General features: G+C 51.4%; 1 protein-coding gene across 1 annotated transcript; it reads left to right on the plus strand.

The window, feature by feature from the left end:
- Positions 1 to 6198: 6198 nt before the first annotated feature.
- ACTC1 (actin alpha cardiac muscle 1) lies at positions 6199 to 18182 on the plus strand. Its single transcript, XM_085627347.1, has 7 exons — positions 6199 to 6244; positions 11432 to 11576; positions 13170 to 13494; positions 14136 to 14297; positions 14616 to 14807; positions 15828 to 16009; positions 17763 to 18182. The coding sequence occupies exons 2-7, from the start codon at positions 11448 to 11450 to the stop codon at positions 17904 to 17906; spliced, it is 1134 nt and encodes a 377-aa protein (XP_085483473.1). The 5' UTR covers positions 6199 to 6244; positions 11432 to 11447; the 3' UTR covers positions 17907 to 18182.
- The last annotated feature ends 264 nt before the right edge of the window (positions 18183 to 18446 follow it).

Consider the following 18446-nt stretch of genomic DNA (forward strand, 5'->3'; position numbering starts at 1 on the left):
TCTAGGCACATTCATGTTTGCAAGCCTCCTCCAAGCATAGTCATGTTTGCAAGCCTCCTCCAAGCACAGTCATGTTTGCAAGCCTCCTCCAAGCATAGTCATGTTTGCAAGCCTCCTCCAAGCACATTCATGTTTGTAAGCCTCCTCCAAGCACATTCATGTTTGTAAGCCTCCTCCAAGCACAGTTAAATTCATGTTTGCAAGCCTCCTCCAAGCACATTCATGTTTGGAAGCCTCCTCCAAGCACAGTCATGTTTGCAAGCCTTCTCCAATCACACTCATGTTTGCAAGCCTCCTCCAAGCACACTTATGTTTGTAAGCCTCCTCCAAGCACAGTCATGTTTGTAAGCCTCCTCCAAGCACAGTTAAATTCATGTTTGCAAGTCTCCTCCAAGCACATTCATGTTTGGAAGCCTCCTCCAAGCACAGTCATGTTTGCAAGCCTTCTCCAATCACACTCATGTTTGCAAGCCTTCTCCAAGCACATTCATGTTTGGAAGCCTCCTCCAAGCACATTCAAATTCATGTTTGCAAGCCTCCTCCAAGCACACTCATGTTTGCAAGCCTCCTCCAAGCACATTCAAATTCATGTTTGCAAGCCTCCTCCAAGCACACTCATGTTTGCAAGCCTCCTCCAAGCACACTCATGTTTGCAAGCCTCCTCCAAGCACATTCATGTTTGGAAGCCTCCTCCAAGCACACTCATGTTTGCAAGCCTCCTTCAAGCACATTCAAATTCATGTTTGCAAGCCTCCTCCAAGCACACTCATGTTTGCAAGCCTCCTCTAGGCACATTCATGTTTGAAAGCCTCCTCCAAGCACTGTCATGTTTGCAAGCCTCCTCGAAGCACACTCATGTTTGCAAGCCTCCTCCAAGCACACTCATGTTTGCAAGCCTCCTCCAAGCACATTCATGTTTGGAAGCCTCCTCCAAGCACACTCATGTTTGCAAGCCTCCTCCAAGCACATTCAAATTCATGTTTGCAAGCCCCCTCCAAGCACACTCATGTTTGCAAGCCTCCTGTTATTGTTATGTTATGTTATGTTATTTATTCTTTTGTATAGCGCAACGGTTACTCAAAAAGAGTGTCCCGGCGCTTTTAGGTAAGGGGAACAGATTTCAGAATAACACAACACAGCTAAAAGAGGTTAAAAGATAAACAAAAAGAAAGCAAAACTACTGGCAGACCTATTGGGAAAACAGCCAGGTTTTGAGACCTCTTCTAAAATCAAGGAGAGTAGACGCCCCCCGCAAAGGGAGCGGTAGTGCATTCCACATCTGTGGGGCCAACAGACTGAAAGAGCGGCCCCCAAGGCGAGCCCTCTTCACACGCGGAACAGCCGCCAAAAGTAGAGATTCTGACCTCAACGAGCGAGTCGGATGGTAAAAGGTCAGTCTCTTTTGGAGATGTTTAGCTCCCACAGCATGGAGCGCTTTGTAGGCCAAGGTCAGAGCCTTAAAGGCAATCCGTTTGCGGATGGGTAGCCAGTGTAACGTCACCAACAACCCAGAGGCGCTGGCCCGGCTACTTAGGCCAAAGATGGCCCTGGCCGCCGCGTTCTGTGCAACTTGAAGCCTTTGTAGCAGATACTCTGGCAGGCCCAGGTAAAGAATGTTGGCATAATCCAACCTGGAGCCTATCAGAGCCTGCACCGTCAGCCTCCTGTGCTCCTCGGACAAGAGAGGCAGGAACCTCCGCAGCATTTTTAACAGGCCGAAGCAAGTGCCGGTTACCCCCAAGATCTGGGCTTTCATCGTCAGCCCCTTGTCCATCTTAACCCCCAAGTTTTTAGCCATGGGAGAAGAGCCGGACGGAGGGAACATGTCGATGGGCCACCAGGCCTGCCAGCTAGGCTCCGTATCGCACCCAAAGAAGAGTACCTCCGATTTGTCGGAATTGCACTTGAGGCTGTTCAGTTGGAACCATGCGAACACAGCCCCAAGGCAATTCTGGATACTCTCCCCGTCAAAGTCAGCCCCTCTCTCGCAAGAGAAGAGGAGCTGGGTGTCGTCGGCATACGACACGATCCGGGCACCAAATGACTCCGCCACCGCCGCCAAAGGGGTCATAAAGATGTTAAAAAGGGTCGGGCTCAATATAGAGCCCTGAGGGACCCCGACTCCCAGAGGCGGCATTACGGCGGTGTCAGATGATGTCCAGATCGTTTGCCGGCGGCCGGCCAAAAAGGAAGAAAACCATTTGAGCACCGTCCCCCGCAGACCAATCTCAAAGAGTCTTGCGAGCAGGCCCTCATGGGGGACGGTGTCGAAAGCCGCCGACAAGTCCAACAACACCAGCATGACTTTGCCCCCGGTATCCAACACCCCTTTAATGGTTTCAGAAACCTCAAGGAGCGCGGTCTCGGTGCTGCGATGTGAACGGAAGCCCGACTGGGAGTCATGTAAGATCTCATGGGACTCCAGAAAATTGGAGAGCACCGACTGAACGTGCTTCTCCAGAATTTTTACAAGAGCCGGCAGCAACGAAATTGGCCTGTAATTGGCTGGGGCTTTCGGGTCAAGTCCCGGCTTTTTAAGCAACGGGATGACCATTGCCTGCTTCCATACTGGCGGCACCTCTCCCAGACTCAACGAGAGGTTGAGAAGAGGGTGCGCCAGCGGATTAACCACCTCCGCCAGTTTACCCAGGAGCTTAGCAGGGCAGGGGTCAAGCGGAGACCCAGATTTTAAATTGCCCATAAGCGCTAGAGAAGCTGAGGCTGGCAGAGATGGAAACTCAGCCAATAAGGCGCCCTGCGCAACTGGGGGAGGCGAGCCCGCCTCGGGCATCGGCAATGTAACCGGTTCACTCGATAGAAAGGAGTCCTGGATGAGTTTGATCTTGCCTGTAAAAAAACACGCAAGATCCGCCGCCCAAGATTCTACGGGCCCCTCTTCCGAAGCAGTAGTCCGAGGGGAGATGAATTCTCGAACGATGGTAAAGATCTCCTTACTGGAGTTCGAAGCTGTTTCGATTCTCCCCGCAAGATAGGCTTTCTTTTCGAGGCAGATGTCTCGGTGGTAAGCTTTAACCACAGCCTTGTAGGCAGACCTGTCCTTGCTGTCATAATGTGCCCGCCAGGCCCTTTCGGCTACCTTGTACTGCTGCCGCGTAGCCCACAGAGCAGGGGTAAACCAAGGGTCCGAGACCCGCTTAGATGTCGGGCGGGGGGGCGGGACTGGGGCCAGGTCATTTAGCCTCTCCGTCAGCCATTCTTGCAGGGACTCCAGGTCTCTCTCTAGCTCGCCAGACAGAGGGCAAGGGTGCGTCGCAGCAGCCTGAGCCAGCATCTCAGGGGTCACCCTGCTAAATGCTCTAGAGGCTCGTCCCCGCAGCTGTGAGACAGGGTTAGGCGCCCTGACGTTGCCGCTGATTACAAATTTGGCCAGCCAGTGATCCAACCACAAGACCGGGAGAATCTCTTTCACCACTAAAGGAGAGGTCGAGAAGACCTGGTCTAGAGTGTGCCCCTTGTCATGGGTCGGGCCCTGCAAATGCGGGGTGAGGCCCAGCGGAGTCATATCCTCCAAAAGCTTAATCGCGGCGGGGTCCGACGGATCATCCATCCGGATGTTAAAGTCCCCCGCCACTAAGCAGTGTTCTGCTCTCAGTGCTAGACCCACCAGCACCGAATCAAGGTCAGCAAAAAACGTCCCAAGCGGACCAGGGGGGCGGTAGACTAACAGTCCCTTTACTGATTGATGCGGCGCTAGCACAATTGAAAAAGCCAACGATTCCGAGCCGGCACATTCATGTTTGCAAGCCTCCTCCAAGCACATTCATGTTTGGAAGCCTCCTCCAAGCACAGCCATGTTTGCAAGCCTCCTCCAAGCACACTCATGTTTGCAAGCCTCCTCTAGGCACATTCATGTTTGCAGGCCTCCTCCAAGCATAGTCATGTTTGCAAGCCTCCTCCAAGCACAGTCATATTTGCAAGCCTCCTCCAAGCACATTCATGTTTGGAAGCCTCCTCCAAGCACAGCCATGTTTGCAAGCCTCCTCCAAGCACACTCATGTTTGCAAGCCTCCTCCAAGCACAGTCCTATTTTGCAGGGCCTCCCCTCATGGACACTTAACTGCAAACCTCTCAGTACCCTCTATGCAGCCATCTCGGCACACCTCGCATTGCTCTGATGGATAGACAATGTTGCATACTTTCTGTTGTCATGCTTGCTTACCTCCCTCTACCCCATGCACAGTCCAGTCTTTATACTCTCGTGTACAGTGCCACTTGCATACCTCCACCCCTATCCAGACGAACATACATAACTCTCCCTCACATACAGACCAGCCAATGCCCCCTGCTCTCAGAGGTAGAAGTCCATCTGTTTGGCCATCCTTGGTACTAGAAAGTCTGCCTGTGGGCTCCACTTTGACCCCATACAAAGCCCCAGTGCCCCCTTACACACCCTCTTGTTAACTGTCAGTTTCCTTTCGTTGACTCTCCCCTCACAAGCAGTCCTCTCTCTATAATGCCCAATATTGCACTGTGCTCACAAATAGGTTCACTTGCACACACCTTTCCGCTAGGGGAGGGCGTAAGTCACGTGATGCTGTGCAATCATGTGAATTACCCAAAAATTCTGCGAGATTACGTAGATTTACGCAAGAAGAGCAATTCTGTATTTAGTGTTTTTTTTTAGGGCAAAAATGCCCCCTCGCATCCAAAAAGGATCCACTAAGAAATAGCGCTCAATTGAAGAGCACATGCAACACAAGCAGCCCCTTGCGCTCGCTAAATGTGCACTTGGGGTAGAGCTTCCCCCAAATTACTCACAGCATTTACAGCTTTTTTCTTCATGCAAAACGCACCCTTGCGGCCGAAATGGATGCGCGGATCCCTTTGGCGCTCTGGGATAGCGCTACAGGCAACAGAACAGTAACAAGTGCTCACTCTCTAAATGTGCTCTTGCGGGAGGATTTTTCCACAAATCACTTCTTACTTATGCGTGCGGTGTAATTGCATTATTATCAGTAATTCTACATCAAAGAGTAATGCGGAATAACCTAAACTACTCCGGCGTAGTTGAAATTCCATTTAAGAGCCCCTGCGTCACTTTTGCGCCACCGATGCGTCACTTTTTGTGACGCACCAGTGGCGTAAAACATGCGCCATGATGCGCCATATTTACAAAGTGACGCATCTACCTAGATGCGTCACTTTGTAAACCCCTGCGCTACATTATACCTGCGTCAGGTATAATGTATGCAGGGGGGGCGTTCCCACGTAAGTAAGCATCGTAGAAGTGACGCAGTGAAATCTACGAGATTTCACTGCGCCACTTCTAGGGTGCAAATGCGTCAATATCTTGCGCCTGCCTCACAGCAGGCGTAAGACTGACGCAGGCCCTTTCACATGGGGCTTGCCCCATGTGAAAGGACACATTGCTGGAGTTGCGTCACTTTTGTGACACACTCCAGCAATGCGTCACTTTTGCGCCTACAGATACGTCAGAAATACTGACGTATCTGTGACTCCTTGCGACATGATGCGTCATACTGTAAATATGACGCATCATTGTAGTCGCAGGGAGGGCGCAGTGAAAAGTGACGCATCACTGTTTTCACGCAGTGATGCGTCACTTTTCATAAATGAGGCCCCCAGTTTCCACCCCAACTTCAAGCCGCATCCAGCCTGCTCGTCTCCTCTCCATCCACATGTATAACCCCAGGATGCTACAGCCCCCCTCCACCACTCCCCCCCAGCCCTCCCGCTTCATGCCAAGGTGCTGCTATTTAGCCTCCCAGTTGGCATCCCTGGTAAAGGGGTGCACGGCTGGCGACTCCACCTATGCCACCTATAACTCCCCTGTCTCCTGCTTCAGCACCCCATGCGGCGCTGCGTCAGGTCGCGAGCGCAGCCCCGTCTGCATCCCCCACTCCATCCCACACGTGTGCCCATCACCCTTTGTGCAACACCCCATCGCGCCGACCCAGAATGCAGGTTTTTGGCCCCTATTTGGACATGCCTGGTACAGGGATGCCTGGCCCCGTGAGTCCCACCCTGGCCCCCGTACATGGCTCTGGTCCTGCCTGTCCCAGGCCGGCCTCCCCCTCCCTTGCACCATGAATGGCCCGGCTGCTCCCGTTGGTCCCGAGGCTACCTAATATGGGCCTCGCGCGTCCCCGCCGCGCGGGCGGCCAGCGCAGCCCCCTGGGCGGCCTCTATATATTCCCAGCTGACGGAGAGGCCTGCACCCAGCACCTGACATCTCTGGAGCAGGCTCCTCGCTGCTGAACTGGTGAGTACTCAAAGCTGCTCGGGCACCATGGACCAAAAACGACCTTACAATCTCGGATCTGGATTTTTGGACAAGTGACCTGGGGGACTTCGTTCTACTTTTTGTTTTTTACTGGAAACTGAACGTTCATTCCTTTTGATCGACAGCTCTCTAGCGCCAAGATGCATTTCCATCTGCATTGGTCGCTATAAGAAGGGTTATTATTATTATGCTTCTAAATATTGGGCGTTACTTTTTAATGAGACGCTGTTTGAGAAGAGCAGACACATCTTGTGCTCGCCGGCACATTCTTATACTTTACTGTCCCTACTCGCATACTCTCCGTTCGCAATTTAAATCGGGACTGCGTTAATGTACCTTATTAAGCACGAATTGTTGAGTTTAATATATTATACATGTCGAAGCACCGTTTTTATAATATAATAAGCATGCTGCAATGACCATTGACTTTATTACGTATATTAAATCTTCTGATGTAGTTACTGTGTACGTGAACTAGTATGTGGGCGAAGCAGGATGGCTTATAATGTTTACTATAGAGTGTAATGATCATGCAGTACTGACTGTACTACGTGGGCGGCGAGTTGGGTTTTAGACGTAATACCCAAGACAGGTGCTTGTTACGCTGGAATACAAATGCTATCTAAATATTTTGTGAAAGATTCCTGATTCGTCACTTCACTGCTAGGGGTTTAAAACCACCATGTGCTGTGACTTTCATATTTATTTACAAGGCGCTTGATTGATGAGCGCAGTGAACTCTTTATGGATGTAGATTTTAAGATGAAACGTGCACAGATGGCCCTCGATTGTCAGTTCAAAGTTCTATTTATTTGTGTATAAGTCCTTTTACCAACGTACTGTTGTGTGTTGAAGTGGCGTGAGCCTCAGGTCGAGGGAACAGACGTGCATAACATATCAAAGCCCTGCGCAGTGCGTGGCATCTAGGCACATGCATTCCAGACTCAACTAAACAGTCCATTTTGTTTGCTGGAGCAGTGTTTAGTCCATTTAATAGCAGGCGACATTTTCCTGATAAAGGCATTGGGTGACGGGAAGAGAAAGGATTCTGTCCAAGATCACACGCTTTCTGTCATGTGAGGAATTAGGGTTAGCTCCGAAGTCTCCGGGTTTCAAAGTTAATCAGCTGAAGCTAATAAGCTTCCTCCGCCTCTTCACTTCACTGGGGAGCGGAGGTTATAGCGCTGTAACTGGGTGTTCTCCAGGCGCTGTTTTTAAGCAGCACCTTTCGTCCAGCGGACCGCAAAGGGGCGCGTCTGAGCTCCCTTCGGTTACCCTCTGATGCTTTCCCCTTCCGCACCCCTAGCGCCAAGTGCCGCAGAGAATTCCAATAAAAGCCCATGTTGACACCGGAACATGGGCTTCTATTGGAATTCACAAGGGCATATTATCAAGGCCCGTTTTCTACCGCTAAAGCGGCGATCATTTTAACGACTTTCTTGATAATATGCCCCCAAATCCCTGGAGATGGCGCGCGATACAGGTTGCTGTTACATTACATGTTGGCGCTCGCCTCCCATCACTGGATTCAGGCACTACACTCCATGTCAGTGTCCAGCTGAGGCGTCAACAGGTCGCACGCACCTTAAGTTATTGCAACATTTTAGCTACTCACCCACAGCTGGACCACCTCCTTAGGGTGACCAGGCGTCCCCGTTTTGCCAGGACGGTCCCAGTTTTTAACCGGCTGTCCCAGCAAATTTCAAGAAATGTAGCTCATGTCCCGGTTTTTAAAGAGGGTCGACTGAAAACGGTGGGAGGTGTTTTTTATGTTTTACAAAGCAGGGATAGTTAGCAAGTGTTTCAAGTAAGCAATTTAATTAACAGGCAAGCTACTGGGTTTAAAAATGGCTTTTTATGTATGTTCTTACTGCGTGTTCTGTAATTCTCTACTGGGGAGCGCTCTCATCGCTTTTTAGTAAAATTGTAGTCCTTCTTCTATTTTTGTGAAATGTCCCGGTTTGTGGCTTTAAAATTCTGGTCACCCTACACCTCCTGCCTTATCATGGGGGTGGGGGGGCGTTCCAAGTAGACTGAGAGCGCCCTCTGCGAAGCACCTGCCAGTTAGAACAAATGCTATTTGTATAAAGCGCTTGTGTTCACCGTCTGCCTTGTAGCTTTGTGACACTGTATCAGCTGTCTTCACTTGTGCACAGCTGACAGCACATGGCCCCGTGACGTAAGCGGCAGCTTGAGCCTTCGGCGGGGTGTAGCTAAGAGCACGGTGCATTCTGGGACCTGTAGGGCCCGCGCTTCACTAAATACACACAGACTGCACATAAGACACACAAGAATGGGCGGTGTGTGGCAAACATGGACTGTGAGTTAGGAAAGCACAAACCGAAGCACGTGGATGCAGTTGTCATCAGCAGTGACAGGAGCAACGACAGTGAACACGTTGGCAAAGAGGCGGGGGAACGGAAATCAAGGGTAAACCCGGAGTCCAGGCAGGACTCGGGAGCAGAGAGGGGGGTGCGGAGGCCACTGGGAGAAGTAAACCTGCCGGAAGCCGCGTCACCCCTTCAGCGCTCCGTCATTTAGTCCACAACTACTGGTTCTGACAAGCGACACACCAGGACAGCATTTTAACGTTGCATAATCAGGGCCACTGGAATTACGCAGCAAGGGAAGGTCAGATTATGCGTCAGGGTTGACTAAACTATGTGGCAATAAAAAGCAAATTATGTGGCATAATGCTGCAAATTTTGTGATAGAATTATTTCATTATTTTGTCATTTTACCCTTACTAACCGTGCCTGGGCAGAGGCTGCCTCTCATTAGTACTAGTTAAACACCCAAATATAGCAATAAGCGATAGAACGGGTGACCAGTCAACCTTTGCCAAGGGCCTTCCTCTGTGTGGCAACCCATGTTGCTGCGTGTTTAGTAATTTTTGAACCATTTAAGATAGAAACAATTTTTTTTTCTTAAAATCCGCAGATTATGCAGCAGATGATGGATTATGTGGCAAATGCGGCAAATCCATAATTGTGTGAAAAACGCAGCGCCCACACAATCGCTTAATTCCGGTGGCCCTGCTCATAATGACAGGCAGATATGGGGTGATATTAACAGAGTCCATCCCCGCAGATGTCCACACCGTTTCTCTCTCCAACCATGCCTGCTGTTGTCCGTAGAATGACTCTCAGAATGGGGCAACCAGTGCCGTATCAGCTCAGTGGACTGTGATCACAAGGAATAGCATAAACAGACCCGTGGATTCTTTCCCGCTCGGACTATGGGAACTCCCTATATATGAGCTCACCCCAATATGCGATCAAGAGACTCCAGCTAATCCAAGACGCGGCAGCAAGGACTGGCCTCAAGGTATTCAAACACAACTCAGCAAAAGTGCCCTGGCTCCTGGCACTGGCTTCCAGTGTAGGAAAGGATACACTTTGAGGCGCTCCACTTGGCACATAGGGGAATAACCAGGAAGGACCCTCCATGATAGGGGCTCTTCTGATATCCTACACCCAGGGCTTTAAGTGCTGAGCTCCGGCAGTTTTTTAAAGGACCCCTCCAAACACATCTCTATCGGGCTCTGTTTTGTGCCTGGGCACAGGCGGTCTCTGTTTTTTTCTGGACTGCAGTGACAGCAGGCACATCGATGTGTGCATACTCACACTGATCACTTCTCACTAGTGGAGACATTAACATGCCAGTGAGTGTTGTAGGGGGAAGGGAAATCCTTTAAAGGGAGTCATTTTCTCTCTGGATTTCCCTTCTCTTTTTGAAACGCAGGAGCAGCAACATTGCGTGGTGTCACCAGGGCTTTAAGTGGAAGCTTTTTCAATATTATAGATAACAAGCCATAGTTGCTGCTTATTTATCTTGTGCAAGTAACAACCATTGACAAAGCCAATAGTCCTGCCTTGTTGTAGGTATGATGTTACTTGTTTCATATATCTGGATGCAATGACAGAAACAGCAAAATACAAGTCGGGCGGCACACTATGCTAAGCACAGATTTTGAATTTACGTGTTTTTAAGCCACACCCTTAATTACATTGGCCACGTCCCTTTCAGACCCCCCTAGTTTTTTTTATCCCACTCAAAGCCCTGCCTACACCTATAGCAGGACCCTAAGGTCCTCTAGTGTGTGACCACTAAAGATTCAGTGAAACCAAAGGATTAGATGGGGGGAGGGGGGTACATCCTTCTCACATTTGACCCCTGAGCTTTGAATGCTATGCCCGCTGAGCTCAGAAACAACTGAAGAAGACCTGTTTCAGAAAATGCTTAAAACATGGCCATAACCCCACTAGCCCTAGACGCGTGCCGCTTCAGAGACTCGCTAGCGTACTCTATGACTCAGGCAGCGCTGCGAAGACTTCGGGTAGCTAAGCACTTTATAAATCTGCATAGCAGAGCTGCTCAAAGCTGTCAGTTTACTGCAAACCATAAACTGTGTGTCGCTCTCCCACACATTTTCATTCACCACTCTAAGCGCTGCATCCCATAACATGATAACTGCACCTTCGTGGTCATCACACACGACATGCAAACACGCCCCACACAGGATCAAAACAAAGACAACACCCTTCTAACCACACACCAACACCATGTAGAGTGCTACTAAGCGCTTCAACGCCTCGTCAGGGGAATTAAGCGCTATAAAAATGCAATTTAAACACAATCTAAACACACCCTTGTAGGCACGCACTTCCAGGCCCCACATAGGAGTTAGTAAGCGCTTACCCTTGATTTGTGAACTGTGCATTTATTGGAAACACCAAAAATCATCCTTAAGTAAATTTATTTAAAAGAGCCAAGAGCATGGACGTGTGTTTCAAATTATACGTGTGATCAAGTTGTCTGAGATTTTACCCCGCAATATCGCTGCTTTACGCATTTAGGTTTTGCTGGTGAGTTCCAGCTACTTAGATTAAAATGCACAATGTATGTTGTAGACGAGGCCACGCTGCGATAAAGGTTCCTAAACCAAGTGTGCACTGGCAGAGATGCACACAAGCGGAGCAATGCTTGTTACTGGGTGGGGGAAGTTTATTTCTTCTGGTAACATGCTGGGTGGGTCTGGCAGCTAGGGCGGGAAGGCAGACCCCCGTGGCTGCACATGTGCCAAAGGGCGGCCATGTTAGAGGGGCGAGTGCTGGCAAAGATGGCTTGGGTTGGGTTTGAGTCGATTTCCTTTCTTTCTTTCAGACCCCAACCTCTCAAGATGTGTGACGACGAGGAGACCACCGCCTTGGTGTGCGACAACGGCTCCGGGCTGGTCAAGGCCGGATTCGCCGGAGATGACGCCCCCCGCGCTGTCTTCCCATCCATCGTGGGCCGACCCCGCCACCAGGTACCAGACCTCGTCCCTTCCTCCGCTCTCTGCTGCAGAGGACGCCTCTGGCCTCCACATCTCGTTACCTTCCCTTTCACACCTGTAATCCACCCGTCCACCCATCGTATCCACCCAGTCATATCCGTCCTTTCCTCCTCACATCCTCTGTACCCCCCACGCCCCTCTATCCTCCCAGCAATGCCCACCTCAGGCTGTTTTCCGCAGTATTCATGAGGTGCAGGGGCCAGAGTGGAGCCCTCCTCCCCCTACGCTCTCCTTCAGCCAGCCCCTGTTCACGTCACCGGCACACCCCAGACATCCCTCGGGGTTCATTCATGCATGCCCGGTTTGTCAATGACCTTCGTTCAACCAGGGATAGTTTGGGCGTCCTGGGGCCCCGCGTGGACTCCTGGGGTATCCTGCCACGGGCCCCCCTCTTCCAAACCACAACTTGCATTACTAGACCCCCAACTCCCCTGCCAGCCCCCGGGCTCCTTCCAGGGACTGGGGCCCGAGAGGCTGCTACTTCCCTCCGAGGACCGCACGAGCCATTCCAGCCTCAGCAGGTGGCAGGGACAGAGGCGCCCTTCCCTGGCACCGAGTGCCCGCACATGCCTGCCGAGCCAGGGCATCCTTGGCAACCAATGCCTGCACGTGCCCCGCCAGGGAGACAGGCTCGTGAAACACAACACGGGCTGGGAAGCAGTGCCAAGTGTCTGCCTGCCAGGCGCCTTTTGTCGCCCACTGATGCTGGCAGGAGGAATTACACGCCGCTGCAGCCTCCAGAGGGCTTGAAGACTTTGAAGGGGCGGGTAAAGCTTAATTTCGTCCCCAGTGTCAAGAGGGAAAGTGGAGACCGGTGCAACGCTGACACCTTGTGGTCAGTCGGGGTACTCAATTCACTATGAAGGGGAGACACTGAAGCAACGTGACACCCTGTGGCCATCAGAATAGGGCATTTGGTGGGGCTCAGAAAGCGACACAGCAGTGACGTGGCAAGTCTTTCTGATTTGGGTAATTTAGAAGGTACAGAATCGCTCGGGCCTCCTTAGGAAAATGCCTGCCTCTGTTTCATCACCCACTCTGGTAAATACTGAGCTCCTTGTTGAAACACACCGTGGCATAGGCTGAGCATCACTGATACAGACTGTAGTGACACCTAGCGGCCACAGCATGGAATCGGATGAACTCCCAAAGACCAATGCAACAGAGACACCTAGTGGCCAAAGAAATGCAGTGTCTGGGATCGAAAATGCGATAAGTGGTCTGTTGACCCTTGTAGTTTGTTTTCTGTTGCTCATCACCTGACCAGAGTCCCTTGTAGTTTGTGTTTCTGTATTGAGTACCCCGAGCGGTTGTACCCGACCTAAATGTAAATCATACGGAAGACAAGCATTTTCCGACTGGCCCATAAGGAAATCTAGCGATTTGCCACAGGCCTGCGCTGTAAGTTTGAAAATACTGACTGTGCAGACCCCACACTGTCGCCCATCACACCCGACTTCAGTAATGTGGTCTCCTTCAGACCGAACACCACACGCCACGCTGCCAGTGAACGGCATCTCTTGTCCCCCACCCCTGAGGTAACGTGTGCCCTCTTTCTCCTCGCAGGGCGTCATGGTTGGCATGGGTCAGAAGGACTCCTACGTTGGCGACGAGGCCCAGAGCAAGAGAGGCATCCTGACGCTGAAGTACCCCATCGAGCATGGCATCATCACCAACTGGGACGACATGGAGAAGATCTGGCACCACACCTTCTACAACGAGCTGCGCGTGGCCCCCGAGGAGCACCCCACCCTGCTGACCGAGGCCCCCCTCAACCCCAAGGCCAACCGCGAGAAGATGACGCAGATTATGTTCGAGACCTTCAACGTGCCCGCCATGTACGTGGCCATCCAGGCCGTGCTGTCCCTCTACGCCTCCGGCCGTACCACAGGTGAGGGTTCCGCAGACCACGGACCACCTTCCGACGGGGCCCACGGCCGCCATGCCACGGGGGTCGGCTTCAGACAGACGTAGTTCCACCCACAAGCGTTGAAGATGCTGGGACTTGTAGTGGGAATAGTGAAACTACAAGTCCCAGCATGCTTAGTGCAGTTGACAAAAGCAATGGCTGCCTGAGTCCAGCTGACACCTCCGCCCTGCCCCTTGCATGCTCCTTCTTTAGCCAAGATCAACACCTGGGGAGTGAGTGAAAGCCCCCATAATGAGTAATACATCTCCCAAAGTCCTTTCTGCAGGTGGGAGGAGGTGTGTCCCAGAAGCTAAGCCATCGAATGCCCCCCAGAGGGATGTATTCCCGGCTTAGGTGTTTCAGACAATTGTGTGAGCCTGGGCAAATCACCTTATCTCTCTGCATCTGTGTTAGTGTATCTAGGAGAATACAGGGCTCCAAGAAACAGGCTAATTAAATACCAACCGTGGGCGCTATGTATACCCAAGTAGTCCCTAGTGTTTGTAGACTGACACTTTGCCCAGCACCGCGACCTGAGGGTGAAATCTCCCACAGGCTCCTGGGGTAAGAAAAGTGGCTCTGATGATGTCTCACTTCATTACTGGTCTTGTTCCCACCAACAGGTATTGTCTTGGACTCCGGCGATGGCGTCACCCACAACGTGCCCATCTATGAAGGTTACGCCCTGCCCCACGCCATCATGCGCCTTGACCTGGCTGGCCGTGACCTCACTGACTACCTCATGAAGATTCTCACCGAGCGAGGCTACTCCTTCGTGACCACCGGTGAGTACTGTTGGCACACCCCGGGACCGGGCTTGAGGTGCCATGGCGACCCATGCCACCTAGACACCACGATCCCGGGCTTCCTTTTACAGAGTGGTGCTTTCTGGGAGCTGTAGTCTTGGAGTCGCACAAAGAGTTGGACAACACCCTCTCAGAATACAATGTTTAGTAAAGCGAAAGCCTGGGGCACGGATCGTGGTGTGATGGTGACATTGAGACACGTGGCCACCTCAGCATGGCAGTCTCCCGTAGGCTCTCTCTGCCCGCCGAGGCCCTCTGCCCTTCCTCCCTCTGACCACCTCTTGTCTCCCCCTGCAGCCGAGAGGGAGATTGTCCGCGACATCAAGGAGAAGCTGTGCTACGTGGCCCTGGACTTCGAGAACGAGATGGCCACCGCCGCCTCCTCGTCCTCCCTGGAGAAGAGCTACGAGCTGCCCGACGGACAGGTCATCACCATCGGCAACGAGCGCTTCCGCTGCCCGGAGACCCTCTTCCAGCCCTCCTTCATCGGTGAGTGAGTCCGGGGAAAGCTGGAGACCGTCCAGGGCCTCAATATCTGGAAAGGCCCAAAGCTACCACAAGAGCATGCTTCCATTTCTAGGAGAATGGATTCAGTCACTTAGTGCAAGCGCCTAGAGAGAGTCCAGGAGCTAGATGGCATGTCATCAAGCGCCTAGAGAGAGTTCAGGAGCTAGATGGCATGTCATCAAGCGCCTAGAGAAAGTTCAGTAGCTACATGGCATGTCATCAAGCGCCTAGAGAGAGTTCAGTAGCTAGATGGCATGTCACCAAGCGCCTAGAGAGAGTTCAGGAGCTAGACGGTATGTCATCAAGCGCATAGAAAGAGTTCAGGAGCTAGATGGAATGTCATGACCCTAGAGGGGAAGGCTCATGGCTAGTAGGCCGTAGTATGAGAGTGAGGGCACGGGGTGGCTAGAGTAATTACATTTTAAAAGTCACGGGTGAGATACAAAGCACCAGTGGTACTCAAGGGTGAGGGTGGAGACCACTTAACGTTTCCTGGAGATGGCAGGGGACTCACAGGTGCTGATCATAAGTTTCTACATTGATTGCTTCCTGTAAGCCCATTCCACCACGCCTGTGCTCGGAGGGGTGTTTTTCGTTCGTACTTCGGCGCTGTGTCTCTGGCCCTGAAGTCAAGGTGCGGCAGTACCTGTTCGTCACCATCCGCCTGATATTTTCTTGTGTTTGGTGAGGCCTCACCTGCCTAAACAGGGTGCCTCACCACCACCCCTGCCTAGTAATCCATGATGTGGGCGTGGCCACTAGCAGTAATTGACGTGTAGCTAGGCTGCTGCTGCACCTGTCCATCACCACACAGGACTGTCAGCAGTCACAGCTGCTCCCCAGCTGGTGTCCTGCAGATCAGGGTCACATGCTTTGGGAAGCACCTGTTCACACACTGGAAAGTCCAAGATGGCGATAGGGGGCACCAGGACAGCAGTAGCGCCCCTCTTTTATTGACCAATTTTCCTTTGCCTGTTAACTAACACATTCCCCGTCCCACAGGAATGGAATCTGCCGGCATTCACGAGACCACCTACAACAGCATCATGAAGTGTGACATCGACATCCGCAAGGACCTGTACGCCAACAACGTGCTGTCTGGGGGCACCACCATGTACCCTGGCATCGCTGACCGCATGCAGAAGGAGATCACTGCCCTGGCACCCAGCACCATGAAGATCAAGGTGGGTTTGGGGACAGGCGTCCCATGCAGGGCTATGGGCAAGACTCCCTCTCCCATTGAAAGCATTAAACACACCGGCACAAGCTCCTTGATAAAGCGCATTAGAACTCACAAGGGGCATGGAAAGCACTATGCAATACAATGACGGGTGAAGGGTAGAGCTCAGACGTAAGTATTGGAAAGTATGTAGGATAGATGTACCTAGGAGGAAGTCCGACCTATAGGGGAAAGCCAACGGGTCGGGCAGGCTGAGAGGCTTGGGGATGCCCTAGTTGCATGGCAGGAATGCCTTAGAAGGACTTTTGTTGGCAGTGTGTGCCAATCAAAAGTGCAAATGGAAATATTCAGTCAGAAAGAGGTAGAATTGTTACTTACTGTAACACACACATACAGACACTCACTCAACAACAGGAACATTTGGAAATTCTTCAACACATGCAGAAATATAGTTAAAAACATATGCACACACAGACACAGCATGAATGGTGCCAGCGGCCGACTAGAGGTGTGTCCCTCGGTAAAGACCCTAGGATGTCGTTCTAATACCATTAAACACCAGCCTTCAGCTGCATCCGTGCCTGTACAGAGTCGCTTTCTCCCGCACGACCTCCCTTCACATTAAATGGGCAACCGATTTTAGAGCATTACTCGCCATATCACGCCAATGTTATAAGCAGGAATCGGAGGCAGTGCAGTGCAGTGCAGTGAAATAGATAGCTGGTCAGAGCCTGTAACCTGATATCAATCACAAACTAAGCAGTGATGCGGGCTGCGCTCCCGGATACATGGTGGATATGTTAAATGGTAGCGGCAGTTTCAGTCGATAACCTTTCAAGTATTGCCCGGCGGTAATCGCCTCTCATACCACTCGATAATTTACCAATGAAAGAGGCAGGCGCCGGAGACTGGAAGGCAGGAAACAAAGTTTTATTCCGTCGGAGCAGAACACATCAGATCAGACAGCAAGGTATCGTCACGAGGTGCTCTAACTGCATCTCTGAGACCTGGTCTCTTATACACAGGTTTATTGCTTTATTACACATGGTACATTCTTATTGAGACTTTGATGTACGGAAAGACATCCTTGGAACCCCCACTTCAAGCTACAGTAGAAGTCCCCACCCCACCCACAGAAGGAGATGGCTATCACGCAGCTGGATATTCCGCCAATTCCCGGGGGTGTGTGCAACCGGCCGGGTCTCAGGGGGTAGGGGCTTTGATCTACTGTAATCCCTTTGATGTGGGGTGTTTCCCTTACAGTAGGGGCAATAAACTGCATCCGCAGGGCTAGGTGATGGCCTGGGATCGGTTCGGACAATGGGGCGCAGAGGAAGGGGGTTATCAAAGGAGAGGCATGACCATGTATGGGATGTCGGTCAGGCGTGGGATGTGATTCCATGGCAGGGTCGTGCAGAATGAGAGGGTTTATGGCCCGTGTATGAGAGAGCGGGGGTGGCCGGCGCGCGGGGGATGCTCGCAGCGCCAGGGGAACGCGCTGGCGATCGACAATGAGTGGGGAGAGAGTGGGGTGCCTAAAATGGCGATCGTGCGTTCGCTGTGCGTGGCGCTGGGGAGAGGCAAGATGGCGCAGATAATGTTCAGATACAAGCTAAATTTCCACAGATAGCACAGTTCATCACACTGACACCCGACGGATGCAATGCGGAGCGTGAATTCACTGCCTGTAGTTGGTCAGAAATGTTATTGGGTCCTGTGTTTGACGTCTTTCCGTTCTTTTTCCCTCCCTTCCACAGATCATTGCACCCCCAGAGCGCAAGTACTCTGTCTGGATTGGTGGCTCCATCCTGGCCTCTCTCTCCACCTTCCAACAGATGTGGATCAGCAAACAGGAGTACGACGAGGCGGGCCCCTCCATCGTCCACCGCAAGTGCTTCTAAAGCAGCTCAGACTCTCTTTCTCTCTGTCTCATTCTCTCTCTCTCTCTCTGTCTCTGTCTGTCTCTCTCTCTCTTTACCCTACATCATCTCACACCGTATCTCCAACTCAGGATAAGAAGACGCGGGCCTCTCTCTGGAGCCACCTGGCCCCTCCCCCACATCCTGAAAGCTCCTCCTACCCCAATTTGTACAGTTTGTTTACACACACAAGCAGTTAATTTGTGCTTGAAATATTTATTGCTTTATAAATAAACAAGACCTGGGACTTGTAAGAAATTGTCTCGTTATCTGTGTTTCTGTTTTTTGAGTTTATTTTCATTTTCTTTGTGCCCCTGCAAATCACCTTACAATATCATGACACATCAATAAGTTCTACTGCATAAAGTAGGGTGTATAGAATTTTGGCCTGATAGATATAGGATGAGAAAAGTGTCTTCTGCCTTCAGTATTGTAAAATGGTCCCAGTTCCTAAGCGTGGGATTGTGCCTCACACACACTGTGCGAGATACGGTCAGTTTCACTCAAGTTGCTACGCATAAT

This window comes from Triturus cristatus, chromosome 9, assembly GCF_964204655.1.
Source record: "Triturus cristatus chromosome 9, aTriCri1.1, whole genome shotgun sequence".
Taxonomy (NCBI): domain Eukaryota; kingdom Metazoa; phylum Chordata; class Amphibia; order Caudata; family Salamandridae; genus Triturus; species Triturus cristatus.